The sequence below is a fragment of the Phyllostomus hastatus genome, unplaced genomic scaffold, assembly GCF_019186645.2.
Source record: "Phyllostomus hastatus isolate PE091 unplaced genomic scaffold, TTU_PhHast_1.1 phas_contig_64, whole genome shotgun sequence".
NCBI classification, from domain to species: domain Eukaryota; kingdom Metazoa; phylum Chordata; class Mammalia; order Chiroptera; family Phyllostomidae; genus Phyllostomus; species Phyllostomus hastatus.
The window spans coordinates 1677400-1705300 of NW_025333928.1; the positions used below are offsets into that span (position 1 = coordinate 1677400).

General features: G+C 38.7%; 1 protein-coding gene across 1 annotated transcript in view; it reads right to left on the reverse strand.

Annotated features, from left to right (window-relative positions):
* Positions 1 to 6299: 6299 nt before the first annotated feature.
* LOC123825566 (tRNA-uridine aminocarboxypropyltransferase 2) overlaps positions 6300 to 27901 on the reverse strand; it is a 123353-nt gene continuing 101751 nt past the window's right edge. Inside the window, exons 5-6 of the mRNA XM_045849099.1 lie at positions 15696 to 15824; positions 6300 to 7175 (exon numbers count right to left, since the gene is read on the reverse strand). Of these exons, the coding sequence (XP_045705055.1) occupies positions 7005 to 7175; positions 15696 to 15824 (300 nt within the window). The 3' untranslated portion in view covers positions 6300 to 7004. The remainder of the gene's footprint in view (positions 7176 to 15695; positions 15825 to 27901) is intronic.

Sequence of the window (27901 nt, forward strand, 5' to 3'; positions counted from 1 at the left end):
CCAATTTGATGCCTTTATTTATTTATCTTGGCTGATTGCTGTGGCTAGAACTTCCAATACTATATTGAATAGAAGTAATGAAAGCAGATATCCTTGTCTTGTTCCTGATCCTAGTGGGAAAGCTCTTAGTTTTACCCATTGAGTATGATGTTGGTTGTAGGTCTCTCATTCACAGCCTTTATTATGTTGAGGAATGCTTCCTCTACTCACATTTTGCAGAGTGTTTTTATCATAAATGGGTGCTGTACCTTATCAAATGCTTTTTCAGTATCTATTGATACAATCATGTGATTTTTGTCTTTCATTTTGTTTGTGATGTACTACATGTATTGACTTATGAATATTTTACTATCATTACTTCCCTGGGATGAATCCCACTTGATCACAATGTTCAATCTCTTTAATGTATTGCTGGATTTGGTTTGCCAATATTTTGTTGAGGAATTTAGCATCTAGGTTCATCACCGATATTGACCTGAAGTTTACTTTCCTTGTTGTGTCTGTATTTGGTTTAGAATTGATGCTGGCTTCATAAAAACAGTTTGGGAGTCTTCCCTCTTTTTGGATTTTTCAGAAGTCTGACAAGGAAAAAGGTTTTAACTCTTCCTTACTTCTGTGTAAATTTTCTCCTGTGGAATGGTCCTATCCAGGGCTTTTGTGAGCCGGGAGTTTTTGATTACTGCTTCAATTTCATCAGCTGTTATTGGTCTGTTCAGGCTTTCTGCTTCTCCATTGAGTTTTGGAAGGTTATATTTTTCAAGAAATTTTTCTATTTAACAGAGGTCTTCAAATTTCTTGACACATACTTCTTCATAGTAATTTCTTACAATCCTTTGTATTTCTGTAGTATCAGTTGTAATCTCTCCTCTTTCATTTCTGATTGTGTTTATTTGGGTCCTCGTTTTTTTCTTTTTTTATTAAGATTTTATTTATTTATTTTTAGAGAGGGGACAGGAGGGAGATAGAGACAGAAACATCAATGTGGTGTTGCCTCCCATGTGCCCCCTACTGGGGATATGGCCTGCAACCCAGGCATGTGTCCTAGACTGGGAATCAAACCTGTGACACTGTGATTCACAGGCCACCACTCAATCGACTGACTCACATGAGCAAGGGCATTCTCTTTTTCTTGATGAGTCTGCTTAAAGGCTAATTGATTTTGTTTATCTTTTCAAACAACCAACTCCTGGATTTATTGATCCTTAGAATTGTGCTTTTAGTCTCTATGTCATTTAATTCTGCCCTGATCTTGGTTATTTCCTTCTTTCTACTCGCTCTGGGCTGTCTTTGTTGTTGTTCTTCCAGTTCTTGTAGGTGTAGAGGTAGGTTGTTTATTTGAAATGTTTCTATCTTTTCTAAGTAGGCCTGTATAACTATGAAGTTTCCTCTCAGGTCAGCTTTCACTGTGTCCCATTAGTTTTGGATTGTTGTGACTTCATTTTCATTTGTTTCCAGAAACTTTTTGAACTCTTCTTTGATCTCATTCTAGACTCATTCATTGTTTAATAGCATGCTATTCCATCTCCATGATTTTGAGTGTTTTTGAGTTATTTCCTTGACGTTGTTTCTAGTTCCAGCCCTTTGTGGTCAGAGAAAATGCTTGGTATGATTTCAATTTTCTTGAATTTGTTGAGGCTTGCTTTGTGTCCTATCATGTGGTCTATCTTTGTAAACATTCCATGTGCATTTGAAAAGAATGTGTATTTTGTTTCTTTAAGATGAAAGGCTCTATATATATTAGTTAAGTCCATTTGGTCTAGGTCATTGTTCAATGCCACAATATCTTTGTTGATATCTTGTTTGGAAGATCTATCCATTTTTGACAGTGGGGTGTTAAAATCCTCTACTATTACTGTGTTGCTGTCAATATATTTCTTGTAGTCCTCCAAGATTTTCTTTATTTGGGTGCCCCAAAGGTGGGTGCATATATATTTACAATGTTTATGTCTTCTTGATGGATTCTTCACTAAAGTATTATGAAGTGACCTTCTGGATCTCTTTTTATGGCCCTTGTTTTAAAGTCTATTTTGCCTGATATGAGTATTGCTACCCCGGCATTTTTCCCCCCTGTCCATTTGCTTGGAAAATTTGTTTCCAGCCCTTCATTTTCAGTCTGTGTAGGTCTTTTGTTCTGAGGTGGTTCTCTTATGGGCACCATATGTGTGGATCATAATTTCATATCCATTCAGCTATTCTGTGTCATTTGATTGGAGCATTTAATCCATTTTCATTTAGGTTTCTTATTGATAGGTATTTATTCATTACCATTTTACTTCCTTCATACCTGTGTTCCACTCTCTCTTACTCTTTTTCTTCCTTTTCTTAAAGGAGTTCCGTTAGCATCTCTTGCACTGCAGCTTTGGTGGAAGTGTATTCTTTCAGCCTTCTTTTGTCTGGGAAACTCCTTACTTCCCCATCCATTATAATTGAGAGCCTTGCACTGCAGCTTTGGTGGAAGTGTATTCTTTCAGCCTTCTTTTGTCTGGGAAACTCCTTATTTCCCCATCCATTATAATTGAGAACCTTTCTGGGTAAAGTAGCCTCGGTTGCAGGCCACTGGTTTTAATTACTTGGAATATCTCTTGCTAATCCACTCTGGCGTGGAGCGTTTCCATTAAGAAGTCAGCTGCTAGTCTTATTGGGGCTTCCTTATACGTTACTTCCTGTTTCTCCTTTTCTGCCTTTATGATTCTCTTTGTCTTGGAATTTTGCCATTTTAATTATGATGTGTATTCACGTGGGCCTCTTTGGGTTCCTCTTGTTTGGGACTCTCTGTGTTTCCTGGATTTGTGTGACTTTTTCTCTCATCCAATTAGGGAAGTTTTCCATTGTTACTTTTTCAAGCAGGTTTTCTATCCCTTGCTCTTCTTCTTTTTCTACTGGTATTCCTATTATATGGATATTATTATGTTTCATGTTGTCCTGAATTTCCCTTAACCCCTATTTAATGTTTCTGAGCCTCTTTTCCTTTTCTTGCTTTTTCTGGGTGTTTTTTTCTACCTGTTCTCTAGCTCGCTCATTCCATCTTCTGCTTCATCTAGACTGCTTTTGATTCCTTCTAGTGTATTCTTCAATTCAGAAATTGTATTCTTCATTTCCTCTTGGCCCTTGTTGATAGTTCAACAAGTTTCTATTTCCTTTTTCATGTTGATATAGTTTGCAGTGAGTTCATTGTAGTTTCCCTGTAGTTTTCGGTAATTCTCTGTGAGCTCATTGAGCTTCCTTATAACCATTGCTTTGAACTTATTATCTGATAGTCAACTTGCCTCTATTTCATTTAGCATTCTTTCTGAGACTTCCTCCTTACCTTTCATTTGGTGATTGTTTCTTTGCCTTTGCATTGTTGGTAAGACTCTTCTTGTTAGCCTCTGCTTCTTAAATTGATCTGTTTTGACTCTCTGGGTTTATGATGTAAACTTCTGTGGTAGGAGTCCTGTGAGATTCAATAGTGCAGTCTCCTTGATCTCGGGAGCTTGCTGGTCTTGCGCTGTCATTTATGTTGGCTCTCTGTACATCTTTGGGTTTTGATTGTTGTTGGATCTTTCTTTGGTGGATCTTCCCCTCCAGCTGGTTAACTAAGGGTCAGTCCATCCACCACAGCTTGTATTCTGTTGTGCAGGTGTGCACAGGTTGTGTTGAAGCTGGTTGTTCTCTCAGTTTGAGGTGTTGAGGCTTCTCTCTCACTATTGTTCAGTTGTTTTTTCTGGGTAATTTCTCCACCATTTGGTTGTATTTCCAGATGGTCCTGGGTGGAGGTTATTTTGGCTTCCACTCACTCCTTCACCTTTTTCCATTATTATCTGCTGGTGGTTCCCTTGTTGGTGGTTCTCTCTTTCAGCAGGTATACTGGTGTTCACAGCTCCCTTCTACACTTTTTTTTGTGATCAGTTGGAGGGGGAAGGTGAAACAGAGTAAGACAGCAGGAGTGTATTCTATAGTATTTAAAGTACCAACCCACAGAGAAGAGATTGGAGATCCTTTGGGTAAGCATAGTGTTAACCGTGATATTTCACCCAAATAGCCACTTTTTAGAAAGGGTGGAAAAAAGGTAAGACTCTTGTTGGGGGCAGGGTGAGAAGGATTGTGACTTGCATCTAGAGAGCAGTGAGCTTGTAGGAGGTCAGATTATGAGATATAGTGAGAGTAAAGGATAGAACATAGGTGTAGTGTACAAGAAAACAGAGTTAACCACAACAGTAATAAAGTTCCTGATATAGTGAAGTGAGCTACGATCCAGGAGGGGTGCTGTGTAGTATTTACAATTGTACGGAACAGCTATTATTTACAATAGTAATAGAGCAAAAATCATGTGACAGAATCTATGTGATCTGAATAACAAGAGCGGGAAGTAGACAACATAGGGTAGTACACTATTAGAACACAAGTGAAATGAAAGAAGGAAAATTAAAAAACACACTATGAAAGACAGAACAAGGGAAACCAGTCAAACAATGCAATTTAACAAACCAAATGAAGAAGACTAAACAAAGAAGAGAAATAAAAAAATACTAATAAAATAAAAAGATGTACAAATGATGAAAAAATAATAATACAGATATATGATAACTTGCAAGTTCTCTGGAATCACAAAGTGAAATTTGTCTCATTGTCTCAGTTGTTCTAATGGACCCCTCTTTGGGTCTAACTTTGGTCCTTTCTCAGCTCCAGGTTTTGTTGTCTGACTTGTGGGGACAAAATAAAAAAGAAAGGAGGGAAGGAAGGAAGAAGGAATTTAAAAAAAAAAAGAAATACGCTCTTGCTGGGTTTAATCCGGCCAAGCAAGTTCTGCTGGTCTTCCTGGCTGCAGCCAACTGAGGGACATTGGGTTTCAGTCTTGTCCCTTCCTGTGGTTTTGCGGGTATGGGCACCAGGTCTGATCAGCACTCTTCACAGTTGCCCAGTCTCAAGCCCAGTTTCTCAGTTCACTGCTGGGCCCCCAGTGCCTTTCTGTTCCAGGTCTATGCCTTCAATCCACCAGTTGTGCTATCCTTGAGGTGTACCTATTAGGGGCAACTCACACACCACCTTCTGGCTCTTTGCTGTCCTAGATGCTAGGGACTCTCAGAGTCTCTTTGGGGTAGTTTGGCTCCCCCACTGTGTTAGTCCTATCTAGGGATTGCTGACTCCCTAAACCCTGCTCTCCTGTGCTTGGGCATCTCTGCCTCCCTCTTTTGAATCAGTTGACCTGCAGGGCAGGGGTACAAACATGACTGCCGCTAAGGATGCCTCCTCTGCTCTTGCACTCAGGGAAGTAGGTTTGGCCTGTGCTGGCCTCCTCTGCTGTGGGAACAGCTGAGGCGGGGTGGAGTTTGGCTAGTTCAGCGGCACACACTGGGGTCACTGACACAATTGGGTGCACTCTGTTGCTGCAGCTGGGGAAGGGGTGCAGTTTGGTTCTGGCAGCAGAGGTGAGGCCACAGAGGCAGCACAGGCACAGACTAGGACAGCAGAGGCGGCTGCTGCAGGAGAATTCCCTAAATAGTACTGAGTGTCTCTTTATTTTCCTTTTCGAAAAATTCCTCTGATTCAAGCCTGCCACTCCAAACAAGCACCTGGCCTCTCACACAGCCCAAATCTCCAACCAGACCAGAGACTATCAGGGTCAGGGTCCATCATGGCCCAACTCTTCCTAGCTGGTGTCCACAGTCTCGGTAGGTGCACACCATCCCTGTGTGTTTGCCACTTCATCCTTATTCCCACCCCCGCCGTGACTTCAAGCATCCAGGTCCATCCTGGTGCTGCTCAAAGCTCCTTTTTTGGCAGGGAAGGGTGCCATTGACTTGGCTCTCTCTCAAGAATCCTGCAGCAGACCCAGTGGGCTCCGGGCATGGGGCTACAGCCATCCTGGTCCCCGCACTGGTCCCAGGGACCTTATTATCCTGAAGTACTCTCCTTACCGTCTGATTTTTCAATGTCCTCTACAGTTTTGGCCTCCAGCCTTCATATATGCTGGGATACCGTGGGCTGCTCACTCTGTTTCTCAGAAGATCGGCTAGGTGTTCTACCCATGTGCAGGGGGAAGTGGACTCCACCATATATCACTTACATGTGGAATCATTAAAAAAAAAAAAAAAGCTCATAGGTACAGAAAATGGTGTTTGCCAGAGATGGAGTTTCAGTGTGGGCAAAATGAGTTAAGTGGGTCAAAAGGTATAAGCTTCCAGTTAGAACAGAAATAAGTGATAGGGATATAACATACTACTTGATGATTATATTATAGCTAATAATACTGTAGTGAATATTTTAAAGTTGCTAAAAGAGTAAATCTTAAAAGTTCTCATCACAAGAAAAAAACTACGTATGGTGACAAATGTTAACAAGATGTATTGTGGTGATCATTTCATAATATACAAATATCAAATCAATATGTTGTACACCTGAAACTAATATAATGTTATATTCCAATTACACCTTAATAAAAAAATTAGGGGCATTAACAGAACATTTAATCACATTAGCTAAGTTTAAGTTTAGTCTCCAAAGAATACTTAATTTCTTTATTCTGTTGTACTGTTTTATGAAATAAGTAAATTCAATGTAAACTGCTTATTATTTTTGTTACTTATTTCAAACTATAAAGTTTGTGTATAACATTGCAAATTGATGCAAGTATCCTCTAATATAGGTCTACACTTAATTATCTATAAAATATTTATGAAAACATTACTGTTCTAATCAGGCACAACAATTTTCTTCTACTTTAAAATAAAAACTTCTAACCCAGCTCAACAACTAATCACATCTCAAATTATGGATTTGAAGAAATTAATAGAGGCACATTTAAAAAATAAATACAGTATAAAACTGCTTTTTCACTGAGTCAGTATAATTTATATTTGTTTGCTTTTATGGCTATTTGATTTGCATTGTTCTTCTGGGCAAGTTCAGTACGCAATCCTCATTCTTTAGACACTCAAAAAATCCCACAGACTTAAATTGTACGAGAACTTAATCTGATACTGTCTGCCAAAGACACCATACGTAGCACTGTAAGAAACTTTGTACTAAATTTTAACACTGCTCATTAACAGTTCCATTTTCCTGAGTTTGCGTTTGTTCTTTGGCATTGATTTAGGATATAATCCATTTTTCAGAAGGTGTTCCTTGCTGAGGCGAATTCGAGCACCATGCTGAAGCTGGAAAGAGCATAAAGCTTGAAGAGGACGAAGCAAAGTCTGTTAAGATAAAAAAAACAAACAAACCTAAAAATGTGTCTGTGACAAGTCATGGTTTTCTATCTAGAATTTTTCTTCAGAAACAAGCATGATGATGATGATAATGATGGTAATGATTTGCTCTTAACTATGAAGAGCAATAGTTACCCTAAAATATATAATGATTTCTAAATTAATAACTTATTTAAATCCATACCTTATATATACCACTAAGTAACTCCAGTGAAAAGACACAAATTGATTTTCCATATAGGTGACAAAGTCCAAATTTAGCTTTATACATAAAATAGTTAAACCCCACTAAAAGCCGTTGCCATTATAATTTCATCTGTAACAAGGAGACTGCAAGAAATTTTTAGATAATCACTATTAGTTGACTGCAAGCTTCCTGCTACCTGATAACAATTAGATGATGACAGTATGGGTAAGTAGTTTACTAATGCACAGTAGTCCATGGGCCACATACAAGTTAGATATACAGGTTTTGGTGCATTTGAAATAATTCTAACTGTATATGTACCAGTCTAAATTTAAATACCTACAGGGCCAGCCATTCATTTACTGTAAGTATGTAAATACTGGGTGGATTCATATGGTAACAGAGAATAGTGGAGGTTGTAAAAAAAAGTGGGATCATTATGCCTTTCCTAAAGTTATTCAAATTAAAAATTTTTTAAATAAAAACAATATACTAGTTTTTAATATCATACAGAAATGTCAGTGTTTTAAACACATTTTGAGTCAGATTCTTTCCTTAAGCCTGGGAACCCTTATCTAAATTTTTAAGATAACAACAGCAACAGTTGATTGAGCAGATTGTTAAAAAAAGAGGAAGCAAAAGAACAAAGGAAAAAACTGATATATTTAACTACAAAAATTTCAAAATGTCTGAAAATTTATTCCCTCACATATACAACACAAGAAGTAAAAAGGGCTTAATAGCTTTAATGTACAGTAAATTCTTACAAATTTTAGCAGTCACTGGTAGTTGCTTCTTCATAATTCATCTATTCTTTTCTTCTTTATTAAAAAATCAAAAATTTTATTCAAGGTGGCAATGTGTCTAGCTAGTAATATGACACAATCTATCCAATGAGATGTAGGCGGAAGTCCTTAAGTGGGGCTTCTGGAGAGTCTTTAAAATGGGACAGACTCAGCAGGCAGAGGCTTGCTCTTTCTTCTTGACTGGAACAGTATTGTTAGAGGTAGAATAACCTCTAACGTGTCTACAGGGCAATAAATATGAAGATTAAAACCAAATATATATGATAATGAACATAAAGACAGGAAAAATTTGGGTCTCTGATGCATCCCAGCCCTGGCAGTTCTTACTTACAGGAAAAAAAGAAATTCTTATATGGTTCAACCACTACAGTAAGTGCTCTATTACCTAAGAAAAAGACAAATATCTTGGAAAATCTGCATGACACTGCTGTAGAAAGTCCCTTAGATATGTTCTCATAATTGTCAGGATGGGCAGGGTAGGACAAGTGGGAATCTAGTTACAATTAGCATTTTGGACTACAAATATGGCCACCGTTTGGACTACAAGTAATATGGCAACTGAACTCTAACCCAGAAGAGGTGACTGACATCAGACCAGGAGCCACCAATGCTAAGTTGCTTCTTTGTTCACTAAGAACCAATCCTTGGCTCCCGAGCAAAGTCAAGCCACATAAAACTCCCAGCCTTTCCTTCTCCCGCGGTCTTTTCTTAGCTCCTTCTCCAGGTGTGGAAATTGTCGCATCACCCGGGAGCACAAATTTCCAAAATAAAGCTCATCTGCCTGTTTCCATGGCTAATTGGCTGTTTATTTCCTCGGCGGGGTCTAAGAAAACCTTACAATAATTTCTTTTAATATCTTCATTTCTTCAAACAAGAGAGAAAATGTGGAAATGACTATATATTTCTTTACAGATTCAACATATGAAATCAATGGATTCTGAATCACCTTACTTAGGAAACATATCTAGGAATGTAGCAGGGAGCAGCCAGAGGGTCGCCAAAAGAAGGATTTGTAATGGGGTCCAGAACTCAAGGTGTCCAGATTACAGGATGTCCTCACCCTCCATCCCAGGTGTGGGTTGGGGGAAGGGACAAATGAAGCAGGGCCATTGAGAGCTGTTTCCCATAGCAACAGCCTTGCAGCTACCCTCTGGTGTGGTCATTTAACATATCTATGGCCTTTGGCTGGTTACATAGATATGTTAAATAGCACTGGCCAAACTCTGAGCCAGGGAAATGGAAGTAACTCCCCCTAGTTACAGCGCCTGCACCTGCATAAGAACTTGGAGATGATTGGCTCCATAACATGGGGCCACGCCTGCCCAGACTCAAGAAGGCAGTTCAGTAAAGCCAATAGGATATAAGTTCTGGCATGTGAGGCTGAGTGTGGGAGGAGTCGGAAATGGGGCTGCAGTGGAAGATTGGCGCAGGGATTTAAACTCAGGCTTGGCAGCCTTTGGGGAGAGAACCATGCGGTTTTAGCAGAGTGGGGACTCCTGCAGCCACGCAGACACCGCCCATAACGCAGCCACTGCGGCTCCTCTACCACCTGGCTCTGAGCCCCAGCCGGCTCTGCAGCAGCAGCCAGGAGAAGGGGCCACCAGTAAGTGACTCAGGAGCACCGGGTCACCTCCCAGCCGCTGCAGCTGCCACCACCAGGCCTCCGCTCTCTGCGCTCATGCTCTCACTGCTGGGCCTCAGCCAACCTTGAAGCTACCTGCTCTGGGCCACCTGCTCTGGGCCGGGGCCAGGACACGATGAGCTCCACACTAGCCCTCTCCGCACTGCTGCTGCTGCTGCCACTGCTGCGTCGCTCTCCCAGAAAGGGGGGTCACCCCCGCCCCCCGAAGCCATGAGAAGAATCACCATGGGGCTTCAGCAGAGAACCACCACGCTTCAGCTGGAGATTCCGTCAACGCAGCCAATGGTGCTGGGAACTAAAGAAGGCCTACCAGCTGAGCACAAATTACTGGAAAGAACTGGGTGCTGCCTGAGCCATGGACTTCTTTTTCTTTTCCTGAGATATGGTACCCCAGACTGGGCAAAGAGGGGAGGGAAGGACTGTGTGTGTTTGTGGGTGTTTCAAGGCACTTTGGGATTTTGACAAAGACATTAAGTCATTACTTTTAGTCTGTATAACTCGAATAAATAACCCCTTCCTTTTTCACCAATCTCTAGCATGGAGAGCTATAATTCTCTGGCTTAGGGAAAGGTGAACCTAGTACAGGGGGACCCCAGGAGAAATGGGGATCAGTTCGGTAGCACTGTGGGACCCTCTTCCCTGGTACCCAATTGGGGAGGATCATGGGAAACCACATGCACAGTAGCTTTAAAGTAATACAACTACTTGTACTTGCGCAGTAAAGTCCACCAAAACTAGCCAGAAAGGATCTGCCCTATAAGAATAGAGTCCCTCCAGCCCAAGAGGTCAATCTCTGCTTGGAGTTGGCCTGCTCCCATGTTCTCTTCTATGAACTCTGGGTGTTCAGTTCAATTCTTTGTCCCGATCACTAAGAACCTGGTTACCTGTGCCCACCTGTGACAGGACCATATACAGACTGAGACAATTGAAGGTTCCATTGTAATTTTGACATCAAATTCTTCATGGACAGGAGAACACTAATATTCCTATGGTTAAGGGCCTCCAACTTTAACCTCCTGAAGATACGCATCTATTAATTTTCTGAGGTAATTAAGAGAAAGAATTTTGGAGATAGATCTGAATGAGATTCCTCGCTCCATCTCTGTGGTCATCACTAGGGCTATTCACAAATACTCCAGTGCTCCCTGGTACATGATCAGACTGGATTTTCTAGCCCCCTTTGAAGTTAGGCATGGCTATATAAGTAGCTTTGGTTAATGACATGTGAGCACAAATAATGTGTGCCACCTCTGGGTAGAAGCTTTACACTCAGTATATGATTCACCACCTCCCCTTATTTTTTCCTTGAAGGAAGTAGAATGACATGCCTCAAGAATACCTCCATCAGCTTGGGTCCCTAAGTGATTGCAATGAGCAGAGATCCTCCTGGAATTCCCACTGGACAGACAACATTGGAGGCATAAACCTTTGTTGTACTATGCCATTCTTTATTTGGGGTTTTAAATTACTGCAGCCTAATCTGCTTCATCTTTTTTTTAAACTTATTTAGGTGACATTGGAAAATGAAATTATACAGGTTTCAGGTGTACAATTCTGTAACATATCATTTGTATATTGCATTGTGTGTTCATCACTCCAAGTCAAATCTCCTTCCATCACCATTTATCCTCTGTTTACCCTTTTATCCTTTTTTAACTCCTCCCTCCCCACTTCTCCTTTTGTAATCACAATGCTGTTGTCTGTATTTTTTTAGGGTTTTTTCTTTTTGGGGGGGGCTTAATTCCTTCACCTTTTTCACACAGCCCCACAACCTACTCCTCTGACAGCTGTCAGTCTGTTCTCTATAAGTCTGTTTCTATTTTGTTTGTTTATTTTGTTCTTTAAATCCCACATACGAGTGAAATTATATGGTATTTGTCTTTCTCTAACTGGCTTATTTCACTCAGCATAATGCTCTCCAGGTCAATACATGCTGTCACAAAGGGTAAGATTTCCTTTTTTACAGACAAGTAGTATTCCATTGTGTAAACGTACCACAGCTTTTTTATCCCCTCATCTCCTGATAGACATGTGGACTGCTTCCAAATCTTGGCTATTGTAAATAATGCTGCAGTAAACATGGAGGTGCATATAGTCTTTTAAATTAGTATTTCAGATTTCTTCACATATATTCCTGGAAGTAGAATTGCTGGGTCATCATAATCTAGCCTATCTTAACTGATGTAATCATGTACTAGTTATATGTCCCCAGACATAACCTCTCTTTGCCTCATTTTCTTCATTTTTGAAATGAGGAAAATAATGTCTACCTTATAAGGTTGTTATTAAGGTACACTAAGATGATACATTAAAATGTTTGGCATACTACTTGATAATAAATGACAATATTTCTATAATATATCTGAGGCAATGTGAAGCTACGTGAGACATGAACTTGTTCCGAGGAACAAAAAAAAATCCTCTTATAAAATTAGCAAGTTACAAAAAGGTTACTTGAAGGGAATGTCAAAGTTTTGTAAATCCTTTTGTCTGTAGGTACAAAGTGAGTTTTCACAGGACCATTATTACCAACTACTGGTGTTGAGTAGAGCTAAGGCCCTTAGGCTATGGAACAAAGCTTTGCCACATCTAGTTATAAAAGTTCACAAGGGCCCTGGCTGGTGTAACTCAGTGGATTGAGCACAGGCCTGCAAACCAAAGGGTCTCTAGTTCAATCCCCAGTCAGAGCACTTGCCTGAGTTGCAGGCCAGGTCCCCAGTAGAGGGCACATGAGAGGCAACCACACACTGATATTTTTCTTTCTCCTTCCCTTCCCCCTCTCTAAAAATAAATAAATAAAATCTTTTTTAAAAAAGCTCACAAGGTAAAACTTCATTAAGTATTGATAGCTCTGTAATAAAAAAAATTCCCAAGCTCAAGGCTTCCAGGGTATAAAAAGCCCTAGTAAATATTACTGTAGTTGAATTAAAATCACCAACTTTCAGCTCAAAATTTTTGTCAATCCAATCAGCAAGGCAAGAAAGGGCAAAAGGATTAACTATTTGAGTGTCTGGTGTCACGCAGTTAACACACATTATCCCATTCAATTCTCACAACAATACTATGAGGTTAACTATTTTTATATTATAGGTAAGAAAACAAGCACAAAAAGATATGAATTGCCCACTGGCAAAAAGGAATGACGATAAATAATGAAGTTTTAATTCAAACTTAATTCAAGACATATCGTGCTACTTCAAATGTTTGAAAAACTGCTCAAGAAAAAAGGATGAGGGTGAATCAATAGACTAAGAAAGCTATTATTTTCAGGAGCCCTACCTATACAAAATGAAGCCAGTTGAAAAATTACTAATTTCCCCATCATCTTAAGGTTTTTATGATGATGCTACTAATTAAACGTTATTGGGAAAAAATGTATGGTATAGATTTCCTTCCTAGAAAAAAAAGAAAACACCTATGATTGGAAAAGACAGTATTTGTGTTTCTCAGAGGAATGAACCAATTTTTTTTATTATAGCTAGATTTGACTAGGCTGAACTTGGGGTTCTCTCACTAAGAAAGCTAAATTTTTGCCATCTATAATAATAAGTAACTTGGGATATTTCATTATGCATTTCTTCAGCTCATATTCCAGCCGACTATCTTATTAACACCTCCCAAATCATACATCTGATTGTCAAACATCCTTTTCCTACTCCTGATGACTATTCCTGCAGACAAAAGCAACAAGAATGAGAACTCTAGGACCTCACCATTACTTGGGGATTTTATGTTCAATTTTATCCATAGATAACAATAACAGAAGCTGAAGACATGAAGGGTCATGTCTGCATTCTGTATCTTAAACTTTATCTTTTTGTCAGATGCTATACTCAGAACATAAGATAGGTTTCGTGCTATGATGGTACATTAATTAATACCAGAATAATATGTGTTACAAAACTGGGAAAAGGAGAAGCAATAGCGGCATTAGTTAGCAGTAGCACTAGTACAAACCCTATCCTGAACCCAGCCCTATTAGTTATCAAACCATCAATACCAACATTAAAACTTGTGTTTAGGATTGTAGTAAAGATTGAATTCTAATTGTGAGAATAAAGGATGTCTGTCCATAGAGGATTCTTTTCAGAACCCAAAAGGTGAGGAAAATTTCAAACCTTGAGTCAAAGAATATATTTTTCCCCTCAATATCTGAACTTTTAATGGGTCCTTGGTCTGATGGTGGCTAATCATAGAGCTTTCCATTAATAACAAGGAAAACAGAGACTGTATGGGAAACAAGCTTAAACAATATTAAGACACCTAAATACAGTATAGTTTTTTTTTGCTCTCTCATGAAATTATAGAAATAATGGTAAATAGGGAAAAAAAGACAAGTACGGTAGTATATTAAGTGTTATATGTTGATGGTCAGGTACATAGAAGAACGTAAGAAGGTTAGAATGGAGGTAAAAAAGTCTGAAAACACTTCCCAGTCATTTGGGGTAAGGATCTAGGGTCCCTCATGAATATTTTTCTCAAATAAGAGGAACAGAGAAAATGAAACTGCCTAGGTCCAAAACAAAGTCAACTTACATTGACACACATATAAAGAAATCCTACCCATGAAAGCCTACATCTTTCATCAGAAGAAATGTCTCCAACTCCGGCATTTTCCGTGTCTTAGGATAGAGAAAAGTAGAGGCAAAGACAAGTAAATGCTTGCTCCTGGCCTTCTTTAATTCTCCTTGCTCTGAAAGCCTTTTGCTGTTCTGCTTGGTAACTAGACCAGTTACTCTGACCTGAGCTTTTATCCATTATTGAAATTCCCTTCATGGCTAAGGCACCTTCTTATATAGTAGTAACTACAGTGTATAGTGAGTGAGAGATAGAGAGAGAAAGAAGCCAGGAGAGAATACTTGGTGTCTGTGTGTGTGTTAGTTAAAAACTTCATTTAGTTATATTCATTATCCTCTGACTTTTTTTAAGTTGTATTTATCAAAACATTTCAGTGATTAAAAAACCCTAACAACAGCCCTGGCTGGCATAGCTCAGTGGATTGAGCGTGGGCTGCGAAACGAAGTGTCGCAGGTTCGATTCCCACATGCCTGGGTTGCAGGCCATGACCCCCAGCAACCGCACATTGATGTTTCTCTCTCTCTCTCTCTCTCTCTCTCTCTATCTCCCTCCCTTCCCTCTCTAAAAATAAATAAATAAAAATCTGAAAAAAAAAAACCCTAACAACATAAGTTTTATTTTGCCTTTTTTTTTTTTTTTTGCTAGAAGTGCAAAGTTTCTTACATGTTCCAAAGTTTGGTATGTTAATGAGCACAATAAAACATTATTCTTTAGTGATGATTATTAATTATATATGAATCATCAGGCTTTCATGGAAAATAAAATGATGATTGTGGGTTATAATCTTTTCATTTATGCAAGTGTTTTTGTCAAAAAGTTTTATATTTTTTACACTTTAAGCATGGTTGATAAGAAACAGGAAGTTGGTATAACTCCTCAAATAAAAGAAACACTGCAAAAAAAGATGTCCTTCTTTTAATTAAAAAGAAAAAGTTGTGTACAAAAGAATGCATATTAAAAAGGAAATACAAAACACTAGAAGAAAAATCTAGTTCCCCCTAAAATCTATATTTAGTGTTGTGATACTTAAGTATAATTTAGCATATTGCAAATGTTTTGCACAGCTTAGAATAAATATATAAATAATTTTAAATAATGGGATCAGGAATGCTAAACTAACAGAAAAACACCAGAGATGAAAAGGTTATAAACATACATAAATCTCTATCACAGATACATTCTACTTTTCACTTGAACTACAAATTTAACAAGCTGTGCGTTTGTAAATTTTCTACATAAAATCTAACTGAACTCCTACTTTCAAAAACTACATAACCTTCCAAAGTCATACATACCTCTTGTATGTAATTATTTTTCTCCAAAATGGAAAGAGCAACAGCTGCACATTCCAGAGTAGACAGGCATCTATTAGTTGGTTGCATCCGAATTACATACTGACTGGAAATGCTAGATTTCAACTGCACCTGAAACCAAAAACAGAGTAGAATGTAATATTTGTATTAAAATTAAGCTATAAAGTCTGTGTTTTAAATACTAATTACTTTAATTTCCTTACAAAATTGCCAGTTTAGAAATATTAAATGTACCAATATTTTCTATACATAATGTCCTCATGTTATTGTCAAATAGTAGAACAAAGAGGATATTTTCACATATATCTGACAAAGAAAATATATTCAGAATGAACACAAGTTCCTAAAAATCAAAAATGGATTGGCTAATAACCCCCTCTTAATGGGTGAAAGAACAAGATATAAGAATGGCAAATAGGTATGTGTAAAAGGGCTAAACATGATTTAATGTAAATTGAAATCACGGTAATATAACATTTCATACTTACCAGGACAGTTAAAATCAAAATTACTAACACCACCACATGGGGAAGATATGGGACAAATGAAACTCCTGTACATTGTAGTGAGAGTGAAAATGGTTTAATCACTTTGGAGAATTTATTTTATGGTTTATCTTGCCATTATTTCTTAATGTAAATTGATAAGTGTATGTCTGTGTGGGTGTGAGTGTATATAAACATAAAGACATACACACATACACATTATGTATAGATATATTTCTTTATCCATGAAGATAACATTTTAACTGAGACAATGACTGAGTTGGACATGAGAAAGACAATACAAATGTGTCAACAATTTGGCCTTTACATTCCTATTTTAATTAAATGAAATTCAAGTAATCTTATGCTCATAAAGCCATATTCCTAGCCCATACTCTAAGAATCACATTTAAACATGTGTGGATAGGTGAAAATTTCAGTTTTTACTAACAAAATATATAAGAATGGGGGTTGAAGATAGTGGTGTCTAAGTATTAACACATAGCACCTTCCTAAAGTCAGGTGTTTTCTCTTATTTTCTAGTACCTCTAAAGTCCCATGAGTCTCTCTTTCCTTTACACCATTAAAACTTTATCACCACTGCATCTTGTCCCTCAATTGCTTCCATCCTTTGTTTCTCATTCAGTCCCCCAAGGATGAGAAACATGGGTCTTTAATAAAAGTGCTTTTTGTTCAAATAATTCTCCTACAACTTGTTTCCTTGTTTTCCTCAGACAGAGGAAAAGAGAAGAGGAAATGAGGAGGAAAGAAGGTGAGAGGGAGAGAGAAAGAAAGGGATGGAGGGAGGAAAGTAAAATGGGTATCATAAAAGATTCACAACAGAATGTATTTGGTTTCAGAATACATCCTTTAAAGCATGCTTGACTAATAATGTTTTCAATACCATCATATTAAAATTATTCTGCATTTCTACCAATAGACAAGATGAAAAATAGATGCACGGAGGAAAAAAGATGAAGAAAAATGATTGAGAAACAAGTATAATGCTAAAAGAAAGCCTATGATTAACTAATTGTAAGAATAATTCATAATGTTGATTAACTGTAATTACTGATGGTTTAATATTTCATCAGGTCTATCTGTATAGACAACTACTATTTTAATACTCCATTTCAAGTCACTGGACAAATTTATAATAGACATCTGATTACAGCAAAACCTTTGGAAAACATGCAAAATTCACAGTAAATTTTGTTTATTGGACTGAGTTTGATTTTTACAAGAAGTTTCTTATCTCAAAGAGTTATTTCATTCTTATCGTGACCCACATGGCTATATGACAATTTAAAATTTGAAACTTATCATATGTTACATTTCAGAATATCCTATACAAATCGTCTCTCTAGGAAATATCCAGTAACCAGATATATTAAAAGAGTGCATAATATCTGTCATATTATTAATATACATATTATTAGAATATGCTAATATGATCTCACAGCTCCTCCTTCTATGCCTATGTGCTAGTTCACTTTCATCCATATTTGATTCAATGAGTAAATGAACAAGTGCAAAAAAGGAACACTGTTGATCCATCTTTTTGAGAAGCCACAGGCATCATAACACATAATTTGTTGGAAATTACCTTATCTTCTTGAATAAAACTTTAAGAAAATCCAAGGCAAAATTACTCAAAGAAAAAAATTAACATATAGTAACAGGTTGGTATATAGGAATAAGATTTATTGAAAGACCAGGATTATTATAACAAACCTGACAATAATTAACCAATCAATCTCAGTCAAGTAATTTAGTTTTTAGTTTCTCCTCTCCTGCAGAAATCAGACACCTGACCTCCACTGTAGTTGCAGCCAGTCTTTGTAGCAGATCAGCTGAGGGTCAATACCTCACAGTAACATAGCAACAGCAATTAAGGCTCCGCTACAACAGTGGAGTACACACAGCCCACAAGGAGGGACACACCTAGCACACCCAGCTCAGGTGACTGGGAAGGCTGTGCCACTGGGCCCGACAGGACACCTACTGTATAAGGCCACTCTTCTAGCCCAGAAGATGTAGCAGCTCAACCTAATGCATAGAAACAAACACAGGAAAACAGCCAAACTAAGCAGAAAAAAAAAGGTCCCAAATGAAAGCACAGGAGAAATCTCCAGAAAAAGAAATAAATGAAATGGAGATAGGTAAACTACCAGATACAGAGTTCAAAACAATGGTTACAAGAAAACTCAAGGAACTTAGTGAGAAATTCAACAGCCTAAAAAGGGCATAAACACCATAATAAAAAACAGCCTGAAACAAAGAATACACTAACTGAAATGAAGAATACATTACAGAGAATCAACAGATTATCAGCAATTTGGAAGATAAAAAAGCAGAGAACACCCAATTGAAAGAGCGAAAAAAAAAATATGGCTTTGGGTTTAACATTTAAGTCGTTAATCCATTTTGAATTACAAGGCTTCCAAACTTCAAATCAGCTAAGATTCTGTTGCTGTTCCTTTTGTGTTCTGGATGATCAGCTAAGTGCCCCAGTTGGGTTCATGAGCAAGTAGGCTCAGCTCCTACCTACTTTGCCATCTTCTTCTGCAATAAGTAATTTTTAAAAGTCAGAAAGTTGATTAAAGCTAGCAGTAAAAAAAGAAATTAAAAGAATGTTAATAGATCCCAACAATAGTCTCTACTGTGCTACTAGGTGACTAATCTTTCCTATCTGTGTAAGTTTTTTCTGACTTAAGAATATGTGTGGATGTACTCCGATTTTTATAATATTGGGTTTTCTGCCTCTTACTGATTTATATTTTAGATAATGACATTATTACATATTTATATTGCAAGTATCTGGTCAAATTGCATTTCACTTTCCTAAAATTTTTTGATAACTAGAAATTCATACTTTCAATAAAATATAATTTATCAAACTTTTACTTTATGGTAACTACTTTTCATATTGTGTTTAAAAAAATATTAAACACCAAAGTCACCTAAAAGAAGGAGTGATAATTGAGCCTGGCAGACACACAGGGCTTGGAAAGTGCCTATTCCAACCAGCCAGACTAGGCAATCTCATGGCCCATAAGGTACTGAGTAGAGTACACAGAAGGATTTTTCCTCTATACTTGAGGAATAGACTGAGCACTTGAACAGTATTTATACATTTGTATTTACTTGCTTCCTCTTACATATCTGCGATCATTATGAGATTATGCCTGAGACAGACTACAGGAGGATGAGAAACAAGTGGAATAGAGCTTAATCACATTGGTAACCTATCCAAGAGCCAGTCCCAAATATAAAAGTGAGGCAAGCCAAAGCAGCAGAGTTGCCTATGGGATACCCAGGTAATCCTATGAGCAATAAACTTATTGTTACATGCTACTAACATATTTATGGTTGTTTATTGCACAGAATTAATGCAACAATAGATAACTGATACACGGTATAACTTTCAAATGACAAAAAAGATTTTTGGTCTTAAAAATGATCAGAGCTTTGCAATAATTCAAAATGAGATCTTCTGCTATGTAAAATAAAAGTGTTGAGGGGTCTAAGATGGTGGCAAAATAGGTGGGAGCAGAGTCCACTTTCCCCTGAGCACAGGTGGAACACCTAGCCGATCTTCTGAGGAACAGAGTGAACAGCCAATGGTATCCTGGCATATGTGAAGGTTGTGAGCCAAAATTGTAAAGGACATTAAAAAATCTTATGGTAAGGAGAGTGCTTTGGGATGATAAGGTCCCTGGGACCAGTGCAGGAACCAGTGCAGGAACCAGAGTGACTGCAGTTCCACATCTAGCACCTGCCAGGCCACCCGCAGGATTCTTGAAAGACAGCCATGCCAACAGCACCCTCCCCTGCCAAACAGGGAAGTTTCAGCAGCACCAGGATGGGCATAGATGCTTGAAGTCAATGGAGGGAATAAAGACAAAGTGGCAAATACACAGGGGTGCTGTGCACCTACCGAAACTGTGGACGCTGGCTGGGTCTTTACCAGAAAAATTAGGGAGTCAGGTGACACCTGGACAAGGGAGAGGAGTTGGACCTTAAGGGACCCTGAGCCTGATAGTCTCTGGTGTGGTTGGAAAGTTGGGCTGGGTGAGAGACCAGCGCTTTTTTGGAGTGGTAGGCTTGAAAAGTAGAATTTTATGGGGGACCGGGAGTGGGAACGGCTCCTGGTGGCTATTTAGGGAATTCTCCCACAGAGGAATATTTCCACAGCAACCACTCCCACCTCCCCCAGTTGCAACCCTGCAGCCTCTGGAGCCTCTGCTGCAGGTTCGCCCCTGCCACTGGGACTGCAGCCCCTCCCTACCCTCCCCGCAGCTGCAGCAGCTAAGGGAGCCTGGCCAAGCCCACAGCCCCAGCAGCGCATGCAGGACCCACCCTCTGCCGCAGCTGAGGAGGCCAAGTGACCACTCTGCCACCCAAGAGTCATCACTGACCCCTCCATGCCCGTGGCTGCACCCACTGTTGCCAACCCCCCCACTGCCTCCACCGTGGTGGTCGTGCACCCAACCCAGCAAACCCAGCGCAACCAGGCACCCGATTCCACCACCCCACATTCCCACAGGAACAGAGAGAGGCCATGCATGCATGCCCACTGCCCCAGAGAGGATTACCACATCCTCTACTGCAGCCACTGAGGAGTGCCCACCCTGCAAGGCTGAACTGACTCACTAAGAGGAAGGCGGAGGCGCCCCCGCCCCCCAACCACTCCCACAGAGAAGAGAGGCAGGACTCAAGGAGTCAGCAATCCCCAGATAGGACTAACACAGTGGGGGAGCCAAACTACCCCAAAGAGACTCTGAGAGTCCCTAGCATCTAGGACAGCAAAGAGCCAGAAGGTGGTGTGTGAGTTGCCCCTAATAGGTACACCTCAAGGATAGCACAACTGGTGGATTGAAGGCATAGACCTGGAACAGAAAGGCACTGGGGGCCCAGCAGTGAACTGAGAAACTGAGCTTGAGACTGGGCAACTGTGAAGAGTGCTGATCAGACCTGGTGCCCATACCCGCAAAACCACAGGAAGGGACAAGACTGAAACCCAATGTCTCTCAGTTGGCTACAGCCAGGAAGACCAGCAGAACTTGCTTGGCCGGATTAAACCCAGCAAGAGCGTATTTCTTTTTTTTTTAAATTCCTTCTTCCTTCCTTCCCTCCTTTCTTTTTTATTTTGTCCCCACAAGTCAGACAACAAAACCTGGAGCTGAGAAAGGACCAAAGTTAGACCCAAAGAGGGGTCCATTAGAACAACTGAGACAATGAGACAAATTTCACTTTGTGATTCCAGAGAACTTGCAAGTTATCATATATCTGTATTATTATTTTTTCATCATTTGTACATCTTTTATTTTATTAGTATTTTTTTATTTCTCTTCTTTGTTTAGTCTTCTTCATTTGGTTTGTTAAATTGCATTGTTTGACTGGTTTCCCTTGTTCTGTCTTTCATAGTGTGTTTTTAATTTTCCTTCTTTCATTTCACTTGTGTTCTAATAGTGTACTACCCTATGTTGTCTACTTCCCGCTCTTGTTATTCAGATCACATAGATTCTGTCACATGATTTTTGCTCTATTACTATTGTAAATAATAGCTGTTCCGTACAATTGTAAATACTACACAGCACCCCTCCTGGATCGTAGCTCACTTCACTATATCAGGAACTTTATTACTGTTGTGGTTAACTCTGTTTTCTCGTACACTACACCTATGTTCTATCCTTTACTCTCACTATATCTCATAATCTGACCTCCTACAAGCTCACTGCTCTCTAGATGCAAGTCACAATCCTTCTCACCCTGCCCCAACAAGAGTCTTACCTTTTTTCCACCCTTTCTAAAAAGTGGCTATTTGGGTGAAATATCACGGTTAACACTATGCTTACCCAAAGGATCTCCAATCTCTTCTCTGTGGGTTGGTACTTTAAATACTATAGAATACACTCCTGCTGTCTTACTCTGTTTCACCTTCCCCCTCCAACTGATCACAAAAAAAGTGTAGAAGGGAGCTGTGAACACCAGTATACCTGCTGAAAGAGAGAACCACCAACAAGGGAACCACCAGCAGATAATAATGGAAAAAGGTGAAGGAGTGAGTGGAAGCCAAAATAACCTCCACCCAGGACCATCTGGAAATACAACCAAATGGTGGAGAAATTACCCAGAAAAAACAACTGAACAATAGTGAGAGAGAAGCCTCAACACCTCAAACAGACAGAACAACCAGCTTCAACACAACCTGTGCACACCTGCACAACAGAATACAAGCTGTGGTGGATGGACTGACCCTTAGTTAACCAGCTGGAGGGGAAGATCCACCAAAGAAAGATCCAACAACAATCAAAACCCAAAGATGTACAGAGAGCCAACATAAATGACAGCGCAAGACCAGCAAGCTCCCGAGATCAAGGAGACTGCACTATTGAATCTCACAGGACTCCTACCACAGAAGTTTACATCATAAACCCAGAGAGTCAAAACAGATCAATTTAAGAAGCAGAGGCTAACAAGAAGAGTCTTACCAACAATGCAAAGGCAAAGAAACAATCACCAAATGAAAGGTAAGGAGGAAGTCTCAGAAAGAATGCTAAATGAAATAGAGGCAAGTTGACTATCAGATAATAAGTTCAAAGCAATGGTTATAAGGAAGCTCAATGAGCTCACAGAGAATTACCGAAAACTACAGGGAAACTACAATGAACTCACTGCAAACTATATCAACATGAAAAAGGAAATAGAAACTTGTTGAACTATCAACAAGGGCCAAGAGGAAATGAAGAATACAATTTCTGAATTGAAGAATACACTAGAAGGAATCAAAAGCAGTCTAGATGAAGCAGAAGATGGAATGAGCGAGCTAGAGAACAGGTAGAAAAAAACACCCAGAAAAAGCAAGAAAAGGAAAAGAGGCTCAGAAACATTAAATAGGGGTTAAGGGAAATTCAGGACAACATGAAACATAATAATATCCATATAATAGGAATACCAGTAGAAAAAGAAGAAGAGCAAGGGATAGAAAACCTGCTTGAAAAAAGTAACAATGGAAAACTTCCCTAATTGGATGAGAGAAAAAGTCACACAAATCCAGGAAACACAGAGAGTCCCAAACAAGAGGAACCCAAAGAGGCCCACGTGAATACACATCATAATTAAAATGGCAAAATTCCAAGACAAAGAGAATCTTAAAGGCAGCAAGAGAGAAATAGGAAGTAACATGCAAAAGAACTCAGATAAGACTAGCAGCTAACTTCTCAATGAAAATGATCCAAGCCACAAGAGAATGGTAAAAAATATTCCAAGTAATGACCGACAAAGGCCTACAACCAACATTACTCTTTACAGCAAGGCTCAATCAAAATGGAAGGCAAAATACGGAGTTTCCTAGACAAAGGAAAGCTCAAAGAATACGCCTCCTCCAAACCAGCTCAGCAAGAGATGCTAAAGGGTCAGCTTTAAGAAAAGACAAGAAAAAGAGTGAAAGAGAGAACACAGGTACACAATAATGGGAATGAAAACTACCTATCAATAATAACCTTCAATGTAAATGGATTAAATGCTCCAATCAAAAGACATAGAATAGTTGAATGGATAAGAAATCATGACCCACACACATGCTGCCTACAAGAGACCCACGTCAGAAAAAAAGATCTACACAGACTGAAAATGAGGGGCTTGCAACAAATATTCCAAGCAAATTGACAGGAAAAAAAAAAAGCCAGGGTAGCAATATATCACACAAAGTACTTTATATCACACAAAGTACACTTTTTAAAAAAGGCCATAAAAAGAGACCCAGAAGGTTACTTCATAATACTCAAGGGAAGAGTCCATCAAGAAGGCATTAACATTGTAAATATATATGACCTAACAAAGGAGCACCCAAACAATAAGAAAATATGGGAGGACTTCAAGAAAGATATTGACAGCAACACAATTATTCTGGGGGATTGCAACACCCCACTGTCAAAACTAGATAGATCTTCCAAACAAAATACCAACAAAGATATTGTGGCATTGAAAAAATATCCTAGATCAAATGGACTTAACTGAAATATACAAAGGCTTTCATCCCAAAGAAGGAATGTACACATTCTTTTCAAATGTACTAGGAACATTTTCAAAGAGAGACCATGTGATAGGACATAAAACAAGCCTCACAAAGTTGAAGAAAATTTAAATTATATCAAGCATCTTCTTGGACCACAAGGAACTGAAAGTAGAAACCTACCTCAAAAACACTCAAACAATCTCATGGTGATTGAATAGCATACTAATATGCAATGAATAGGATAAGAATGATATCTAGGAACAAATCAAAAAGTTTCTGGAAACAAATGAAAATGAACTCATAATAACCCAAAACTTAGGAGACATATCAAAAGCAGTCCTGATGGGGAAGCTCATAGTGATATACAGGCCTACCTAAAATAGATAGAAACATTTCAGATAAACAGCCTAAGCCTAAACCTAAAAGAACTCAAGGAACAACAACAAAGACAGCACAGAGTAAGTAAGTAGTAGGAAGGAAATAACCAAGATCAGAGCAGAATTAAAAGACATAGAGACTAAAAGCAGAATTCTAAGGATCAATAAATCCAGGAGCTGGTTGTTTCAAAATATAAACAAAATTGACAAGCTTTTAAGTAGACTCCTCAAGAAAAAAAGAGAGAGGACACAAATAAACACAATCAGAAATGAAAAAGGACAGATTACAACTGGTACCACAGAGATAGAAGCATTGTAACAAAACACTACAAACAACAGTATGCCAAGAAATTTGAAAACCTGGGTGAAATGGACAAATTTCTAGAAAAATATCATCTTCCAAACTAAATCAAGAAGAAGCAGAAAGCCTGAAGACATCCATAACAGCTGACAAAACTGAAGCAGTAATGAAAAAAAAAAAAAAACTCCCAACATACAAAATCCCTGAACCAGGCCATTTTTTTTTAGAGATTTTATTTATTTATTTTTAGGGAGGGAAGGCAGGGAGGGAGAGGGGGAGAGAGAGAGAGAGAGAGAGAGAGAGAGAGAGAGAGAGAGAGAGAGAAACATCAATGTGCAGTTGCTGGGGCGGTTATGGCCTGCAACCCAGGAATGTACCCTGGCTGGGAATCGAACCCGGGACACTTTGGTTCCCAGCCCACGCTCAATCCACTGAGCTACGCCAGCCAGGGCTCCAGGCCATTTCAAAGGAGAATTTTACAAATCTTTTAAGGATGTGCCAACTCTAATCCTTCACAGATTATGCCAAAACATCTAAGAAGATGGAAGACTCCCAAACTCTTTTTATGAAGCCAGCAACATCCCTATCCCAAAACCAGATAAAAACATAACAAAGAAAGAAAACTCAGGCCAATACTGCTGATGAACATAGACACTAAAATCTTCAACAAAATATTGGCAAACTGCATCCAGCAATACGATAAAAATACCATACACCATGATCAAGTGGGATTCATCCCATGAATGCAAGGATGGCACAATATTTACAAATAAATAACTGTAATATATCTCATAAACTAAAGGAAAGACAAAAATCACATGATCATATCAATAGATACAGAAAAAGCATTTGATAAGGTACAGCCCCATTTATGATAAAAACAATCACCAAAGTGGGAAATGAGGGAGCATTCCTCAACATAATAAAGTCCAATAGGAAAGATCTACAGCCAAAATCATACTCAGTAGGCAAAAATTTAGAGCTTTCCCACTAAGATCAGGAACAAGACAAGGAAGTCCGCTTTCACCACTCCTATTCAGCATAATATTGGAAGTCTTAGCCATGGCAATGAGTAAACAAAAAGAAACAAAAGGCATCCAAATTGGAATGAAGAAAACAAAACCGTCATTGTTTGCAGATGGTATGATAGTGTACGAAGAAACTCCTAAAGACTCCACCAGAAAACTACTTGACCTAATAAGTGAATTTAGCAAAACAGCAGGATACAAAGTAAATATTCAGAAATCAAAGGCATTTTGTACACCAACAATGAAATATCAGAAACAGAAATCAGGGGAAAAAAATCTCATTTAATATAGCAACAACAAAAATAAAATACCTAGGAATAAACCTAACCAAGGATGTAAAAGACCTATACTCAGAAAACTACACAACACTGAAGAAAGAAATTAAGGAAGATACAAATAAATGGAAGCATGTACCATGCTCACGGACTGGAAGAATCAACATCATCAAAATGTCCATAATACTCAAAGCAATTGATAGATTCAACTCAATTCCTATTAAAGTACCAATGACATATTTCACAGACATAGAACAAACATTGCAAAAATTTATATGGAACTATAGATGACCCTGAATAGCTTCAGCAACTTTGAGAAAGAAAAACAAAGTAGGAGGGATCATAATATCTGATATCAAGCTGTATTACAAGGCCTTAGTAATCAAAACAGTCTGGTACTGGCATAAGAATAGACACATAGACCAATGGAACAAAACAGAAAGCCCAGAAATATATCCAAATCTCTACGGTCAATTAATATTCAACAAAGGGGGCAGAAGCATAAACTGGAGTGAAAATGGCCTCTTCAACAAATGGTGTTGGGAGAGCTGGACAGCTACATGAAAAAAAATGATACTCAATCACCAACTTCCACCATACACAAAAATAAATGCAAGGTGGATAAAAGACTTAAATATAAGTCATGACACCATAAAAGTCCTACAGAAAAACACGGGCAGGAAAATCTGAGATATTCCACACAGCAATATTTTCACCGATATGTCCCCTAGAGCAAGGGACATCAACAAAAGAATAAACAAATGGGACCTCATGAAACTAAAAATCGTCTGCACAGCTAAAGAAAACAGCATTAAAATGAAAAGAGAACCAACTGTATGGGAAAACATATTTTCCAATGATAGCTTGGACAAGGGTTTGATCTCCAAAATATATAAAGAACTCACAGGAATTCACTCCAGGAAGACAAACAACCCAATTTAAAAATGGGCAAAGGACTTGAACAGACACTTCACCAAGAAGGACATACAGAGGGCCCAGAGACATATGAGAAGATGCTTAGAATCACTAGCTGTCAGAGAGATGCAAATTAAAACCACAATGAGATACCACTTCACACCAGTGAAAATGGCCCTCATAAATAAAGCAATAAATAAGTGTTGGAGAGGATGTGGAGAAAAGGGAATCCTACTGCACTGTTGGTGGAATGCAGACTGGTATGGCCACTTGGAAAACAGAATGGAATTTCCTCAGAAAACTAAAAATGGAGACGCTTTTTGACCCAGCAATTCCACTGCTGGGATTATACCCGAAGAACCCTTAACACTAATTCAAAAGGACCTATGCACCCCCATGTTCATAGCAGCACATTTTATAATAGCCAAGAACTGGAAGCAACTTAAGTGCCCATTAGTAAATGAATGGATAAAAAAAAGTATGGTACATTTATACAAGTATGGTACATTTCCTTGCGCTATACAGCGCAAAGAAAGAAGGAACTCCTACCCTTTAAAACAGCATGGATGGAACTGGAGAGCATTATGCTAAGTGAAATAAGTCAGGCAGTGAGGGACAAATACCATATGATCTCACCTTTAAGTGGAACCTAATCAACAAAACAAATAAGCAAGCACAGTATAAGCAGAGACATTGAAATTAAGAACAATCTGACAGTAACCAGAGGGGAGTTGGGAAGGGATGAAGCCAGGGAAGGGGGAAAGGGTTTTCAGCAACCCTTAAG